The sequence below is a fragment of the Rhamphochromis sp. 'chilingali' genome, assembly GCF_963969265.1.
Source record: "Rhamphochromis sp. 'chilingali' genome assembly, chromosome: 3".
In the NCBI taxonomy this organism is placed as follows: Eukaryota; Metazoa; Chordata; class Actinopteri; order Cichliformes; family Cichlidae; genus Rhamphochromis; species Rhamphochromis sp. 'chilingali'.
Window position 1 is genome coordinate 42226380 of NC_137931.1, and position 18415 is coordinate 42244794.

The 18415-nt window shown below is 40.1% G+C and overlaps 1 protein-coding gene across 1 annotated transcript in view; it reads left to right on the forward strand.

Annotated features, from left to right (window-relative positions):
* The first annotated feature begins 279 nt into the window (after nt 1-279).
* Nucleotides 280-18415, forward strand: part of faf1 (Fas (TNFRSF6) associated factor 1) — a 60584-nt gene continuing 42448 nt past the window's right edge. Inside the window, exons 1-7 of the mRNA XM_080878188.1 lie at nt 280-590; nt 2907-2975; nt 4678-4724; nt 7414-7679; nt 7790-7881; nt 8159-8250; nt 15212-15317. Coding sequence (XP_080734314.1) covers nt 531-590; nt 2907-2975; nt 4678-4724; nt 7414-7679; nt 7790-7881; nt 8159-8250; nt 15212-15317 — 732 coding nt within the window. The 5' untranslated portion in view covers nt 280-530. The remainder of the gene's footprint in view (nt 591-2906; nt 2976-4677; nt 4725-7413; nt 7680-7789; nt 7882-8158; nt 8251-15211; nt 15318-18415) is intronic.

The following is an 18415-nucleotide window of genomic DNA, read 5'->3' on the forward strand; positions in this document are numbered from 1 at the left end:
CTGGTCTATAAAATCTAAATGACCTTACAACTCTGTAATAACACTTGGACAAAGTCATATAATTTCTGATGTCGTGTTACTCCTAAAGCTTAGGCATGTGGAAGCCCTGGCTAATAGAATATTAAATATGTATGACTTCAGTCTGTAGATATGTGCATAGTAAACATATTTATAGTGGTACAGTTATTAAGGAGAGAAGTGCTGATTTCATGCAGCTACATGAAAGTTAACCTCCCTTTATCGCGTTTGGGGTTTTTTACGACAATCTGCGACAAAATCTCCGGTTTACGTCAGCCGTAAAGCTGACAATAGTGATATGAGATAACTGAACACTGTAACGTTACTTTACAGCATTTTGTCTATTTGAAGCAGTTAAAAATCAAAGAAAGTTCAGCATTTCCCAATTTGACAGCTCGTTCACTCGCCGCCACGCCTAAGCAAACAGTTTTACCAGCACTCAGCGTCCCTGTGTGAGTACAGAAAGCAGCGAGAGCCAGTGGAACAAGAACTGCTTTTAGCCAGTCATTGCCATGGCCTCCGAAAGCGGCGATAGCAACATGGATAGAGAAATGATTCTGGCCGATTTTCAGGTGAGTGTCATTTTTTCTTAGCCCCTCATATTGTACGAGGTGGGCATTAATGTGCCCGTTGTTGTTGAAACGCCTCGGACTGGCGTGGTAAACAGCAGACCTGAGCTGGTGTTTCTGTGGTTAGCACGCTGTGCTAACACACTGACAACTTGCTACCTGATTATGAAGAAGCCTGTTATCTGTGTGACCAATAACTACATAACAGAAAAGATGACCCAGACAGATGACAACAGTCATCTAATCTTTTGAATCGTTTACATATAACGATCCAACTACTACTGAGAGGGAATTTTCGGGGCTAGCCGCTGCTGTCAGCTTGTTTACACATTGTTTTGCCAGCGTTTCAAATCCTTATCAGAAACTGTGTCATCCATAAAGACTCTAAATGTTAAGCCCAGTTTGCCGTGAACATTGCGATAATGGCGATAAACCTTTGCAATCTGGCAGTAATTTATGATTCTGTTTATCTGACGGTCTTTACTAGAACAGCATATAATCGTCATCTTCTGTTTGTGTTTAGCTAACTGTACGCAAGCTCCCCGGTGAAGAGCTTGTTACTGTAGTTTTGTTTGCAAGTTTACTTTAGTATACTGTTAGGGAAGTAAGTGATTTTTATTTTTATAGCTCTTTTCGAGACAAAGGACCGTCAAAAAGTGCTTTAAAAAGGTGAATGGGTAAAAACTAGCCCGCACTATTCGCAAAGTTGACACACATTAACCAAGCAAAACAACCCAAAATCACAACCACTACTTAAATACTTATCTAAACAATTTAGTTGTTTTTTCTAAACAGTGGTAACCTCTTCCATATTTTGGAGCTAAGGTTTGGAGGCAGAATTCCCTTTTGTTTTCAAATGGGTATGCAGAATCAAAAGAAGGCCCCAATCTGAGGACCTGAGGGATGCAGTGGGCCATAAAAGTCAGAACCAAGATTTGAAACCGAAATCTAAACCTGGTAGGAAGGCAATGCAAAACCCTTAAAAGTGGGGTGAAATGTAAGAACTTAAAAGAATGAGAATAAAAGCAATCCAAGCAAGAGGAGGCAAAGTCTTAAACAAGCATCACCAATTGACTTTTAGAGTTTAGTAATATTTCTCAAATGGAAAACAAAACAAAACAAAACACCAGCATATCAGAGACTTAATGTGAGCATTAAATGTCAAAGACTGAAAAGCAGACAAAATATCCCATGATTTAGCATGTCAGGTTTTAGATTGGATAAAGGGACCCCAGTTCCTGTCTGATTTGGCAGTAATGCTCTGAGGAGCAATAATTAGATGTGCTGTCTTTGTCTGCATTTAACTGTAAAAAATTATTCAACCAGATCCAGTTCACAAGGTTTAAAAGAGAGGGAGACTATACAATGAAAGCACCAGAGGACTTAAACCAGATCGTTGTACGAAGCTGGATGATGAGAGCAGATCTGAGCAAACATCTTGCCCACTGAAACCAAAAGCATTCTATCAGCAACATATGAAGTAAACTAATCCAAGACAGGGCTTTGACTTGTGAATCAAGATCAGTGGTATCAAAGGCTGGGCTAAAGTCCAGGTTATGTCTAGCCAGCATGATAATATACTTTATATACACACACAACTAGTTTGCTTTGGATTTTATTCTTGATATGTAGTACTGGGCTGTTGGTTTCAACACCGCATCGCACTTTGTTCTGAATTAATTTCTTGCTGTTAACACCAAATTTTCCTGGTATCAGCAGACAGCAGGGACATGCCAGTGTTACTTTGCTTTTTTGTAGATACTTGAAGAGCGCTTCATCATCAAGTAAAAACTTTATGAATTCTATAGAGGGTCATTTTAAATAGGCATAAAATGTTCCTTAATGTTGGCATAAATATTGTTTTAAGTATTAACTGCTCCTATTATAAAGAAAATAGACATTTCTTACACATGTCTAATAGGTTGAAATGTCATGCTGGTTTAAAGACCAAAAGACCAAAATGCTCAGTACATGTTTTACTGTTTTACTATCTGAGTCTGTTTCTATTTATTTATTAAGGTTTTACATTTAAACTAGACCTACTAATTTATTTCAATGGTACTGACATTAAAGCCCATGTTTGTTGTCATGCTGAATATGTATTACTGAGATTCTGAGAAACTGGCAACCTTGTTTTGATCAAGACATCACTGAATGTTCATAATCGTTCTTAAGACTGTTACCATTTCACGTTGCTTTTATGGGTAATAGAGTAGTAGTTAAACTGTAACTGTTATTGTTCTTTTCACAATTAGAATTTGATCTCATACGATGCATTAGTCTGCTGAATTCATTTTTTGTTTTGCTTTCCCCTCACAGGCTTGCACTGGAATTGACAACATTGCAGAGGCAATCACTCTGTTAGAGCTTAATAACTGGGATTTAGTGGTAAGTTCATTATCTGCAGGCTCTATTGGGCTTTACTCTTGGACACACGGACTTAGTCTGTCTACAGGGCAGGTTCAAGAGGGCAGTTAACATCCAGTAGCGCACACTGTGTAACGGGCAAATGATTTCCTCATGTAATCCCGTCAGGTTTGTATTAATTCATGATGCACCTCTCAGCATGAAGTGCATATTGGAAGAGGTCAGTCTATATTTAGATAGATGCTGGCAGGAGCTCAAAGCAGGCAGCGAGATAGACAGTGGGGGCTGGACTCACTGCGGCTGTAAATCTGATGGCTCGCAGTTCTTCTGCAGTAGGTGTTAGTTTTTGTAAAAACAAATGTGTTTGCTAAGTGTGAGTGTGGAGTTTCACCCCAATACCTTAGTACTGCATCTGCCAGCAAGTTGGAGTTTGTGGTGTGAAATATTGCCATTGCTCTTATGTGCTTACTGTCCATTTTATTTTATTTTTAAATTTACAGTAATAAAAGCAGACGTGATTTTTTATTTTTTAGGAAGGGTGACCCATTTGCAGCTGTTTTTAGTGTTAGGAAAGATAAAATAAATGGATCATTACAATGCTGCTAAACTTTTTATAGCCTGAGCATGTTTGTATTGAGTAAGAATGCACTGTTGCTTTTAAAAGTCTTCTTTTTTTTTTTTTTTTACTTATCAACGCACCTAAAGCTACCTGCAATGCCAGGATCTGACACTTAACTATCAGTGATTCATTTTATTATTTCTTCGAGCTTCTTCCCACTGTGACATTTTAAAATGTGACAGAAACTGTTTAAACACAAATTAATAGCTCAGAAAAGAGAAACAAAGTTGTGACTTTAAGTTGAAACCGAAGCCGGTGGAAGCTTCAGTCAAGAGACAAAGAGTCGTGTTCATAAGTGCTGAGGTTATGTTTGTTCGTGATAACTGCCCACCGAGTTTCTGGCAGTTCACCAGCCAGTAATGTGTGGCATTTGATAAACAGCAAAGACAGTTATAAGACCTAAAGATAATGACTGTATACTCCAATGAAGGCCAACTATAGCATGTTTGATGATGGGGCTGGGTGTTTTTTTGCCATTATTTCACAGTTCCTTATACCTTTTCTTTGCAAGAAAATTCTAGTATTGCTTTTCATACAAACAATGAATAGTGGATATGATTATAACAGCGCTTACCAGCTTTACTTTGCCTGTTTGGCAGTGTAGAATAGTGAGTGTTCGAGAGGAATCCAAACAATTGTCGATTCAAACAAAAGCAAACTGCAAAGCAGACAGTGGCTATATTTGGCCTTTCATTTCCCTTTGTTCTGATCTTTCACTCTCCTTCAGTGTTTTTTCTTCTTTTAAGTAACAGAATTTGTAAACTTTCAGAACGCACAGGTCGGACTCTACCTGTCAGCCTGACAGAGTTTGCAAGTCAGTCAGTATAAAATGTGTAAATTTTATTGAAAGATATTTAAATTTTCATATATATACATATATATGAAAATAGACCTAAGACCATAGAGGCCTAAATGAAGTTTGTTTGCCAAAAGTAGTTTATTACAGTAATTACAGTTAAAACCTGTTTGGTGATCCATGCTGCATCTGCCAGCCTCTTTGAAATTAGTTCAGTTTACGTTGGTTGCATATTTTGTCATGGTGTTATTTGGTGTTTGAAGGCAAAAGGACAACAACTGAAATTTTGACTTCTGCATTTATTACAGGCAGCCATCAATGGGGTCATACCACAGGAAAACGGGATCTTACAAAGGTAATAACCACATTCTCAAAAATCTGCTCTAAATAAGAGAAAACGTACCAGCTCACCTTTTAATTCCAAGGGAATGCTGCATAAGTTCAGAACACTTTTGTATTTTTGTCAAACCGTAATGACCAAGTTAAAGGTTAGACGTAATCACAGGCAGATGTGCAAACACATAAATGAGTTTGGGGATTCCCAAAAAACTCTCAGTGAAATATGTGCCTCTGATGTACATCACCTGCATACGCGAGTCAGAAAATAAATAAGGAAATCTTAACCAAAATCTGACTGTGTTTGCAGGAACATGAAGTCCTCATCTCAGTGTTGACAAGGCGTTGTGAACTTTATCACGGTTATAGTGGATACAGAAGTGTAGCTCAATAAAAACAGTCACACGCAGCAACATCCAGGAAATAATAACCTAGAGTCTACTGAGCTGCAGGGTATTGCTTCTGCTATGATTTTTCTATTCTGCTTTTTAATGGAGGATTGATATTAAAAAAACTTCCTGCAAGGAAGCTTTCTGCTAAGAATCAAGTTGAACACAGTTTCTGATTAGAACGGGTTTCTTTTAAGAGGGTTTGTGCCATTCACTTTCCTTCAACAGTTAGTTGTTACTCATGAGCTGATGCATACACATGCACACAATGCATGTGTGTATGCGAACATGCACACATGCATGCATGTGCACGAGTGACCTATTGTCAGCTCTTGGGCCATGAATGCAATTAGTTAATCTAGACCCTCCCACTGGAGGCATCCCCTTAACCGTTTTATTTTGCAAGTCACTTGTGCGCACGTGTGCACATGCATGTGCTGTAGTTTGTTTTCAGCTCTTGCGCCATGTGGATATTGCCAGTCTTTCTTGAAGGCACACACTGTCACGAACACATTCACTCAGTGGCTGGCATTGGTATGAGTAGGCCAGAGTTGTCCTGTAAACAGACTCTGATGACGTGACCTGATCTGGGGCCAGTTGGAGGGTACTCCAGCACTGCTGTCTAAACAGTGTTTCTGTCTTTAATCGTGTCTTTATAACTAAGCAATTTAAGAATCATAAGCAGCTTGTTAAGAGCGTTAAATATGATTTTCTCATGAGACTCCGCTCCGTCATCTGTTGAAATCATGAGTCCTGTTATAGGTGAAGGCCTCAGTAGTTTGGTTTAGATGGAGAAGAATGCCATCTACTTGTAGTAAAGGATAAAAGTACGCCCAGAACACTATAAGAGATATTTTAAATGCCTTTTCAATAGGGATCTTTTTTTCTATTCATTTTGACAGCTCTTGAAATCAGCCTTATTTCCCCTCGACACTTTCAGCATTAAAAAAAAGATGATCTTGGCAGGATCTCTCATATTTGTTCTTTAATATTTGTTGCAAAATCTCTTTTTTTTTTGCATCATCTGTCTCAAATGTAAACCATCTCTGATTTTAGAGCAAATGTACAGTTAGCACCTTCAATTATTAACATGATATGCTTTTTATTGTAGTTTTCACACATGCATTGCAGCCCTAAACTTTTCTAGTCACTGCCTTATGAATGTGCCTGTCACAGTTGGATTGGCAATTATGTGATATTTAATCTGCCAACATTTCAGTACAAAGTCTAGGTGTGATATCTGATCTTTGACAGTCGCACAGTTAATGAGTTCAGTAAATTCAAAGCTAACGAGTGGTTGTCCTGTGTCCTTGCTGCGTGCTCTACTCAGGTATTGCCTAAGTCAAACCGAGTATTTGCAGTATTGGAAATGGTGAGAAAGGAGAACTTCCAACTATGTCCTGACTTGGATTTCCCACCACTTTTCTGCAGTTCATGGCACATGTGTTATCTCTGTTCCTTTGTTGGTATATTTCACAACAGCCTGATGTTGATTGCATATACACTATAAAACATCAAGAGCCATTATGTGAACCCGTTGTTTTAGTTGATTTCCTGCATCGATTACACGTAAAATGTTATCTTATTTTCATCTAAGTTACAAGTTTATATCTATAAAATACAATTTCATTAATAACACAAACAATGAAAGTCATTAATTTATCAGCGCACGTGTGAGGAGCTGTCTTTGAGTGTGCAGTATTTGTAACTCAGTACATGACATTCTGATTTTAGGAAAAAAAATGCTAATTTTTAATTTATTGGTGGATTAATTTTATTTCTCACTGAGTTGATGAGCAGGGGTGCAGTTAGATTATTCTAACATGGTTGGATCTAGTCCTTTTCCTGTTGCTCAGGTTTGTTGTGGAGGTTTTTATGGCGGACAACATACGGCTCAGGCCAGTGACTTCTCCACTGTTGTTAAACTGATAAAATGTTTAAGCATGGCTTTTGCGCTTGCGCAAGCCTGTTATGCCTGAAAGTTTCACACAAATTTCTGATAGGATAAACTGATGACATTAGGTATCCAAACAGTCAAAGGTCAGCTTTATTGCAGCATCATAATGTTTGCCAAAAGCAGTTTTTCAGTCATTATTCAGCACCATAACTGAGGGGCACGAGGGGAGATTGTGACCATATATGTCTTTTATTGAATTGGTTATACCTGCTTTTGCTGCCTAACATTTAAAGTAAATATTCTGTATGAGTTTACACAGACATGGAGCTGCACTATAACTTGAATAATTTGAAGCAGCATACAACCACAAGGAAGTCATTTTAGTTCTATTTTGAATTTCTTTTCTGACCGTCTTCCTGTAGTAACTTTTCCAGTGAGGCGAGTCAGGCCACAGTGTACGGACCTCCTAGCCTCTCAGAAGCAGCTGACGCAGCAGCAGGAAGCGCAGTTCCTCCCCCCTCTTCTTCATCTTCGTCTTCTTCACCTCCATCGTCCTCAGCTTCAGCTTTTTGCCCAATCAACCCTTCTTCCCGACACATCGTAGAGCGTCAGTCCCGGATGCTCAACTTCAGGGTCGAGTACCGGCAACGCTCTGTAGAGCTGGTGGTTGAGGAGGGCAGCACAGTTGGTGAGCACCGCAAACTCGCACAGATGTACCGTGTCCATATTTAACGCTTTCACACTGACTTTTGCAAACAAAAGGTCAATTTTCCTTTCTTTGTCTAATCCAATCCATAGGAGAAATCAAACAGATCCTTGAAACAGAGCTTGGTGTTCCGGTGTCCAAAATGCAGTTGAAAGGGTGGAAGAGCGGAGATGTGTCTGATAGTGTGAGTTTAAAGCTTTAATTTTTATAAAGCACCTTGAGGTGACTACTGTTGTGAATTGGTGCTGTATAAATAAAGCTGAATTGTATTGAATTGAATTAACACATTAAGACACTAAGAAAAATGGCGATATAACACAAGTCTGCTCCTTCTGTTAATTGTTTTACATTACCAGACAGGTGTTGCATTTAGGAGCCGATCTAATTTATATTGTCTCTACAGCTATAACTCATTCACAGGACCTTTTTACAGTTGTGTATGTTTATGTGTGTGTACTCAGATGGTGTTGAGAAGTTTACACCTGCCCAAGAACAACAGCCTGTATGTCCTGACCCCCGACATTGCCCCTACTGCCAGCACCAGCAAAAACAGGTACTCTCTAACTCCCATCCTTATTATGGGGATAAATCCTTTCTTGTCATTCTGCTGCGTATACACTATAAATTATTATAGGTAGTGGCATGAGTGCAGTTCAAACACCAGGTGGTGCTATATCTCCACTTATAAAGAGGAGAGGGAGCCAACGCTGCTTTCATAGCTTTATTAGGAGACATTTGACCTGGCAGTGCACATTCGCTTTTCACATCCTTTGTGACATTTTGAGAAGATGAGAGGAACGTCTGGTGCCACACTCTTTGTGTGTTATGCAAATAATAATTTTGTCGTCCGTCTTTGTCATCTTCGCTATGATATTGTTGCTTGCCAAAGGTTTTCCTTTGCATCTTTCTCTTCAGAAGTTGTGTATGTGACAGCCACACTTCATATCTATTATTTATACCTTGCTTGAAAGATCACACATTAACACACAGTAACAATAGAGATTTTCTGGGAAAGCCTGTGAAGTCGGTGTTCTTCATCCAGAGGTTTCTCGGGTTGTCTTAGTGAATGCGTGACAGCATTAGCAACCTTTTTCTCTGAAATGTCAGGCAGCTCAGGATAAAGTCGTAGCCGTAATACAATCATAGTTGGCAGCTGAGCATGTGATTGGTCTTTCATCAGTATCAGGTAAACATCATCCAAAGAAATAATATATCTGCTTTATTCTACTTGGTTATCACAGGATGACAAAGATCATTTTTATTTTTTATTTTGAGGGGATTGGACGGATAATGATAGATATGAAGGGTACACATTTTTTTGTTTGTGGGAATATGTCTTTAAAATATTACCTTGCACTATTTGTATGGTTGCAGTATTTGAGTTCTTTGTTTGTATGAGTGTTTGCTGTCTGTCATTGTCCCCGCCGTGTAATTTTGTGTGCGCTGTAATTTGAAGACACATCCAGGCAGAATGATTGAGGATCTACAGTGCCACTTCTGTGATTAATAACGGAATTGGTTTTCTTTTTTGAAGCTAATGTCCCCGAGGACATGGTCTGTGAGCTAAAAACAAAACGGGAAAGAAATGATTTAATGGAAATTTACCAGCAGTGGTTAGTGTTTTATGTGTTCTTCAGAATATTTTTAAAATTAATGGTTGAGCAGTGTAGTTTCAGATCCAGTACCGTTATCAGCATTTATCAATTTAACATTGCATTAAAAAAGCAGCTGTAAGGTCTTCTTGAGTGCATAATTATGTAATTGTGGAACCTAATAAGTTGTGACGTAGTCTGGGACATTTTGAAGTATAACATTTTGTGAGCAGAGTTTCCCGTGTCTCTATGAATCATCTTCAAATCATCATCAAAAGCTCTGTGGCTAGTACGGGGCATGTATCTGCAATGAGCATTAGTTCGTTTGTTAGAAGATCAAGAGGGTTTTTGTTTAGGTTTTTTTTTTTTTTTTTTTATTGGCGTGTCATACATTGACCTCCAATTCTTTTTAATCTTTTCTTTTTTCAGCTGTGAATTAAAAAAACAAAAATTGTACTGTAGCTCTCCCCTGAGAAAGCATCCACATGTCAGCAGAATACGTGTGGAGGAAGTAATTTGGCAGTTTGCTGCTTTCCGTGCTAGTTAGGCTAAGTGGTAGTTATACGGTGTTGTCAGTTAATGACCCTCCGTTGCTCTCTCTCTTCCCTGCCTCTCCTCATCTTCTCACTCGTACACCGACTGCTGTGTCTTTTTAGCAGCACCGTTGCCTTTCCTCCAAGTGTTATCGATATCATTTTGGGTGTCAGGAGCTCATTATTCTGTGTCAGCTATTTTAGCGGCGGACAGTTGGGGCTGAAAGGAGTGGGTGGGCTCTTGTGTATATGCACATGCAATTGTCTATTAACGTGTGCCTGCGTGCGTATGGTGACCATGTTGGCATACTGGGAGCGGATAGGTGACAAATCACAGAATGTGAAGGGAGCAGTCCCCTGTAGCGAGACCAAACAGGCTGTTGGCTTGTAGTAAAAATAAACTGTGGTCACACCATATACACACAGTTCATGTGAAGTGTCTGCAGATTTGTTGTAGCAGAGAGATCTCAGTGCAAGAATTAGTGTCATACCATCTCAAAGTATTCATGTCTTATGAATGAACTGATTTGGTATCAAATGACCATAAATGACCAGTTCTTGTGTTATTTGTGTTTTAAATATCTTATAATATTTGATTTACTGATGAAAGTGGCAGTCTTCTCATTTTACTCATGCAACATAATTAGAGGAATTAAGGATGAATCAAATGAGTATTACAATGTATGAGGGAAAATGAGAAAGAGCTTGATTTTCATGAGAAAATCATGAAAAACGACGTGTGTGCCTTTATAAAATCTGAAACTTCACTATGGAAGGAAATCTGTAATTCTTATAGTGTGTATATATCTTAATGATTATTTTTTACTGTTGATTATATTGTATCCCTGCCTTTGAGAAGCTTTAACCACGGCCCTGATTTCAGTTTCACTTCTAATAAGCAAAACTGAGTGCAGCACTTTACGGGTTAACATTAAGACAAAGGTCTACTTTTATTTGTTTTTGACCTACTGTCCCACAAGTTTCTAATAAAATGTAGCCTCCCAGCATGTAATTATTATCTAATTAACCATAATTAATCCAAATATAGCAGAATATCTAATTAGTAACATTAAAAAAAACTATGTATCTCATTTCCCTCTAAGTAATCTATTTGTTTGTCTCAACTTGGATGGATGTTGCACACACTAAAGCCATTTTCAAACAGGCATCCGGCAACAGTGTTTGCTTCAAAAATCCACACACGGAGTTGCCTCTTTATTAGTTGCACTTGTAGTCTGCCACAATTCGGTACAAGAGCTCTGCTATAAAACCTATTTTTATTGTGTTTAACCTTTTGTGGAGTGTATAATGTTGTTGTGTATGTATATTTAGAGTGAAAGTGGTGTTGTGCTCTAATAATGCACTGACAAGTGGTTCTTGTCATTTATGAGAATATTTGAAAAGCCTTTGAATATAATACAAGCCAGAAGATAACTGCAGCTAAACCTCAGTGCTAAAACATCTTATTTAAAACCATCGCAGTGGTGTCAACAGAAACATTTTAGGTATCCCAAAGTCGGCTTTATGGCAGAGCAGTTTTATGGGATTTCTTTAGGTTACATGGTGCATGTAATAGGATGACCACAAAGTGTAAAAATGGGTGGTTCGTGGCACTCGGGCAATATCTTTTTGACATCTAGGAAGAAAATAGCGGTCATACAGACTGTGTTATCGAAGTTTGAGCTTCTTTTAATTTGGCTGGTAGCTATGTTCCATATTACAGACTGCAATATGGCGTGCACTGAAAATGTTTATATATTAAACATTATGATTTTGCATGATTGATATTCAGTATCAAAGCCAAAAAGGGGGGAAAAAACGGTGTAAGTACATTTTTCAGACACATTTTCTAACAGGATTGTTTTGCTTGTTGAGACATATTCATTTTTAGCTTTTGTTGGTTTCAGAGAAGCAGTATAACACACAGCAGGTATGACAGGAGTATAACGTGCAGAGACGTAAAGTTGCTTGATAATATTTTAAAACTGGTATATATGAATAACCTTAACTTAACTTAATAGTATAGTTATGAAAGCAGCAAAAAACATCTCTTAGTGAAAGTTTTCTTCTAGCTGCTAATGATTTTTTCCAAACAAAAAGCAAAAAGGAACCACTACCATCTAAATAAAATGGCTTGTAACACACATTTTGAATGAGAGTAATGAACCTCTCACTGTCTCCCGAACTATATTTGCTAGTTTGTATTTTTTTTTTTAATCTGAAAAGACAGTTATCCACCCAAATGTAATTTCTCAGTGCTCATAGTGAAAATTCAAATCTCCCGTAAATGGTAATATCCAAAGCAATTACTTTGTCGAGCTTGGCTCATGCTGTACACAGACCTCCACCAAAACCGACTGATTAAATAGTGCTGCACTGTCATTATGATCCCGCTGAGCAAACTCCTTTTGGTTGTCTTGTTTGATTAGAAATAAATCTCGAGGCTTCGGGAGGTATTCCTTTGAGCACCGATTCATTTAGATAGTTATTTAGTTAGTGAAGTGATGTGCAGTTAGTAATGGTCTGAAGTTTTTCTGTGGCCATGTTGATGACCGCATGTGAATACAAGATGGTGTTAAGGAGGAGCTAATCTCGTGCATAAATGATGAAGGGCTGATGAATATTTCAATGGAGCCTGTTTCCTTTATTGTTTATTCTCTGCTCCAGCTCTGAGCAGGCACGTGTTTGCCGAGGAAAGGTTATTTTAATTTGAACTCTGGAAAGGAATTTGAAATTAAAAAAGCGATTCATGAGGTTTTTTTATGTATTCTTGTTTTATTGAGCTTTGCCTGTCGGCTTACGCTTCACCTCCGCGTGTCAGCTGTCCAGTCTCAGATACACAGATACTTCAGGGAGATAGCTAACTGGTCAGCTAAAGCAGTGATGCGAAGGATTGTGCGAGTAGCACAATAATAACCTTTTGGAAACAATGGCAGATCAAAATAGAGCAGAACCTGAATGGTTTCACATTTTTCTGCTTTGTTGTGGATGCAAAATATGGAGGAGGTAAGCAGACTCTCGTGTGCGCCTCAGAACCTCCTTTGTACCTGTTAGGGGCATAAGATGAGCTGGCGTGTATTCTGCTGGTTGGTGTGTTTTTTCAAGCATTTAAAGCAGCAGCTGAAACACGCGTTATGGTAGTTCGTAAATACCAGTGAGCAGTTTTGGTGAATGTTTATGGGACAGCGTATGCGTGTATGGGTATTGGTGTTTTGTAGGCACATGTCACATTGTGTGCATGTGTGCGTGCGTGTGCGTCTCTGTGTCTGGCAGTGCTAGTTTAATAAGGTCTAGAGTCTGCTCTGTGCCGCGGGGACTCACAGCTTAGGCGACAGGCTTACCTCAGAATGAAACCAATCTGTTTAGCCTGCTCTTCTCCCCCTGCAGAACGCTCCATTTTTGCTGTCCATAAAGTTAAATGACATTTTCCTCACGGCACCCTTATGCCATGTCAAGTGCCTCCGGAGATGTTCCGGGCCGACCTAGATGTCAACGAGTGTGTGTGTGTGTTGAGTGAGAAAGGGACCTCTGAAGGCAGAAGCAAACACTGCGACATCCACATTTCAACCCTGCACTGCTTGAAGGGCCTGCTTCCCCGAGAAGACAGCCGCTTTGAAAACACAGGTGGTGAAAGCGGTCCAGACAAAGGGATGTTAGATTTGAAACATGGTTGTTCTGTTTATATGTGAACCAGCAGGCCTTCCTTAGACAGATGGGAAATGACAAGGAGATGACTCATCATGAGTGGCAGTTTGTTTCCGGTCTGAATGCATTTGATATTTTAAGTAGCTATATTTGTACTATAGAGCATGATGAGTGATATATTTTTCAAAGTAAATCTCAAACAGAACCTCCACCCACACACACACCAAATGGCTCATCGGCCTGCCATAAATGACTGATAAGATGTTCCTTCTTTGCTTGGAAGGACAGAGTAACACTTCCACTCAGTTTACCCTCTATCTCTGCCTATTTAGGAGTCTAGCCGCTTGCCAGCAGCAGCTCGGGACTGTGTCCAAACATAATCGTGATATTAGCTAGATCCTTATTTATATGTCCCTACCCCTTCCATCTCTCCTCTCTCTCACACACACGCACACACATCGCTCTCATCCGTCTGCTCGGGCCTATTACATATGCATCCATCCTTCCCACTTCACACATTTCCAATCTTCTCCAGTTAGCTACAACAAACATTACATTTACATATTGATTTCGTAGTTTTAGTCAATGTAAATATGCTGTCATTACAGTAAATTTGAGCTTCTGTTAACATAAGCTCGTCCAGATCTGCGCAGATTAAGGGTGTGATTGCATAATTAATGTGTGCGCTACATATTAATTCCCCCATCCCTCTCTTTCTCTCAACTCTTCCTCCTCTTCTTGGGTTCTGAGCCCTGATTAAGTGCCTGTTTCGGCCTTTAAGCCTCCCATTGCTATTCAGCCTCACAGACCCAGCGTTTGCTCAAAACGCTACTTAACCTCACAGCTTATTGTAAATTAAGCTTCCAAAAGTTGATTCCCCCACCTCTTCTTCTCTAACACTGCTGTAAGTTAGTAAGTGAGCTACGGGTGTCGGTCCAGAGGCAACATCTTAGAGCAGCGGTTGTCTGTAAATACCGCTTTCACAGATTAATATGAAAGTTTCTTAGTAAATGTCTGCTGGACTTATTTGCAGAATTACTCTGAAACTTTTTCACATTCAGTTTTAGTTTTGTATTATTGTTATTTTTCACTTTTAAGTTGGTGAAAAGAATTTCACGCTGAAGGGAATGCAAATGGAGATAACTATAGCATAGTCAGTCAATACATACTTTATGACCTGCCTACAACAACATTAACAGCTTTCTAGATACATCTATTGTAACTGTAACTGGACTAGGTTTAGGCTATTTCAGATTTTTGACTGTGTTCAGCTAGTTCAGGATATGCCACAGCAAAATGTTGCTTTTTATTTATATTTATTTTTTAGTTCTGAAAGTACTGTAGGCCTTTTCTCCTGTTTTGTTAGCGTTAAGGCAGATTGATCGACTCCCCGCTGTTAATGTGCAGGTGGTCATAGCTGTTGGAGCCTGCTGTGCTGAACATAGCTCTGGACAGGCTTGTTAAGACATAACCAGAAAAGAGAACGACTTACCCCCCGAGGAAGCACCCACCTCCCCACAGGCCAGCAGGCTACCACTAGTCGACAAGTTTCAGCTTGCCCTTTACTCAACTCGAGTCACTGTTAGCAATTATGTATGTTTGTCTTTGCCCTCTTCTTTCTCTTGTGTCATTGTTCTGTCACCTCATTTAGGTGTTTTCTCTCTGCATCAATCTGTGTTTTCATTTCCTTTATAGCATTTATCCCTATTTCTTACGGTTTCCAATGTTCCCTCTTCTCGTTTAGTGCTCTTCAGGATTCATTAAACCAAAACTTCCTGCTGGTCATTAGCCACCGTGAGGCTCAGAGGGACTACAACCTCAACTTTCCCGGCTCCAGAACCATACAGGAGGTATGGACACACACACCACATTAGATATCACAGTGTCACTTTCTATGCACACATACGCACAAAGTCTCTGTAATGCACCCACATCATGCACTCACATAATATTATTGTGCCTTATTCTGGCTTCTCATAATACAACTTTCATTCCATTTGCCAAACATTGCTAGTCTATCTCAGCCATCGATTCATTATTCATCACAAATGATCACATTTCAGAGCACATAATTACTCTCACAGCTGCGCTCTGGTACAGCCCCCTCGTTTTTTCTGGACTCCCCCAGCTCTGCGTCTTTCTCTCTCTCTCTCTCGCTGCAGTGTCAGCAGTCTAGAAAGCCATTTAAATGACTAAACATTGTTTGATCTAGGCATGTGGGTGCAGTGGAAAAAGACAGTGCGTTCGCTTACTCCATCTGAAACTAAACAGTAGCCTTTGCAGCCTATGAAATATTTATGGTTACTCAGCTAGGACCCAGTGTGAGTCCAGTGCATGTCTTTATCCGTTGGTTATTGCTATCACAGCTGCAAATTGATTAGATGTTAAGGAACATGGGAAAGTAAGTGTATGCTTGCTTGAATGCGAAGACGAGTGAGTGTGTCTTGCTGTATCGGTTTTTAGGTCCTACTTGTGTTGAAATCTGAACTTGCCTGCATATAGAAACATGTCTTTTAGGCTGCATCCACACCAAGGCCAGATTTAGACACAGGCAATCTTAGAGAGCTTACGACGTAACCTATGAAAGTGGCCGACGGAATTTATGCTTGTGCTGGTGCATTATGTGTTAATTACCGTGTGGTCACATCCCAGTGTTTTCACCACTAAAGCATATATCTGACCACACTACTGTGTCCTTTTAGGTCCCCTGAAGTCAAGTATTTTGAAAACTCTACCAAGCTAAGATTTAGTTTTAGTAAGGACGGGTTGATCATAAATTGATCATGCAGGCACCAACATCCAACTGCTGACTGATTGAATCTCATCAGTCACTATCTGTCCTTCCGTGAGTCATCACACCCCATCACATGACCCTTTTGTGGGAGAAAACAAAAGCATTGGTCTTGGCAACCAGTGGTTAATTCAATGAGGAAAACAAATTACAGGTGTTGCTGAGCCTGGTGTTTATGCTCTTAGCTGTTCTACAGCTAAACTGTGCATTTTATTAAGCTACAACTTCCTACCACAGACTGTCCAGGTGTACGTCAGTGGACATGTAAAATACATTTTTAGGTGAATGGACAGATATTGCTTCAGTTTGTTTATTAATGGTGCAGAAACTCTGTTTAATATGAAAACATATTAGAGTGGATATAGCCATACACAGCTGCCCTGTGCTGTCCTGCTCTGCTCTGGCAGGGAGAGACCTGAGCAGGAAACATTTATTAGTCAGTGTTTGCTAGCCAGCTGCTAGAAGTAAGAACTTTAACTCTGTCTTACAGTACCTCCTTGAAAGTTTAGGTAATTTAAACTCAATTTAAATGATTTGATCTCAGTGTATCAGGATGTTTAATGTCTGTGGATTCTTTACATGCCTATGACTAGTTGTTTGTCAGTTTAGATGTGCTGAATGCTTCTGTGTTTTACATCCAGACCAACTGTTTTCTCAAAAGCAAAAGTGAAAGGTGTTTATTCTTCCTTGTTCTCTACAACCACTGCTGTTCTGGCCTAGGTCCTCGTTGCAGTTCAAGATTACACTAATAATAATCAGGCTGCACGCAGGGCCTGTAATGGTGCTAATTGAACAGATTAGTATAACCAGCATCTGAACTGGAGGCAGCTCGCCTCCCTGGACTTCTCTCTCTTCTCCATTTGCGCTCTCATTTTTTTCTCCTCCTTCATCATCTCCCCTTTTTTTTTTCCTCACTCTCTTCTCAGGCAGATGGTTTTGATGAGCACCCACTGTGAACCTTAAGTGTTTCTGCTGGGATTACAAACACTGGGGAGGGGTCCCTGTGGTGTGGGAGGGGGGAACTGTGGACACAGAAAGGAGGCAAAGGACTGTTGGCTTGGTGGGAGTGCTGTAAGAGGCCACGGGGGATAGAGAAGGGACCATGTGGGCTTAAACAGGCCTCCACGTTGCGGTCCTTTCCTTACAAATGCTTGTCTTTAGGCATCTCAAGGCCCCCTGCGGGGAAAATGAGACCCAGAACTTTAACCTGAATATATCATGTGTATACATCATGTAAGGGCTGGCTCAGAAACGTTTTCGGAGTCAGAGTGAATGTGAAAGAGTAGTTGTGGAGTGGAGTTGCTTTAGTATGGCTTGCCTGTGGGAGAGATGAGGAAATAGACTGAAAAAAATATACAATAAGAAGAATAATTAAAGACACCAGCAAGAAGGGAAATGCTGTTCTGTCAACAGAAATATCTTGGGACGCAACAAAGTGGTAACAACACATATTCAGCCTGACTGACACTCTTTTCTGGTATACTGTGTCCAATCTCACATATGGACACCACTACAGAGCACCTTTCTTTCCCCATTCTCCCTTTTGTCTTTACTGAAGACTAACCGATGGTCCCTGCTTGTGCATATCAATAAGGATGGAGTCTTGTCTTCTTGTTTGTCTTTGCCAAAGACTGTGGCTTTGCCTTGTGGCTCTCAGGGAACTGCCCTTACCCCTCCCTTTCTATTCCTTCATTCTCCATCTCTCTCCCAGTGTCCCCTTTCCACTTTCTTTCTTCTCCATCTCTAGAGCTCAAGGCGGTGTAGACTCTGATTGGCATTACCAGACTATACTGTGGGGGTAAGTTGCTGGCTAGCTTCTGAGCTAAGCTGGAGAGCAAATGTTTGCCAGGGAAGTAGAGGGTAGAATAGGCATGGCTGCCGGGTCCTGAGTTGTCCGTGACCAGACCAGTTGTCCTGGGGATTTCCCTTGTCTGCTGCCCCCCCACGCCCCCACCCCGCCCACCCCAGGGCTTGTGGATGGGCCCCATCCTTGCTCCGCAGCTGGGCGACATATAGGAACCGAATGCAGACAGGGGCTAGAGAGCTGAGAAAAGGAGGGTTGGATCAAAAAGGAATGAAAGAAAGGCATCTGGTGCTTAGGGGAGATGAAGAAAGAGAGAGGGAGCTTGTGACTGTTTAACGGAAACCTTTCCTTTT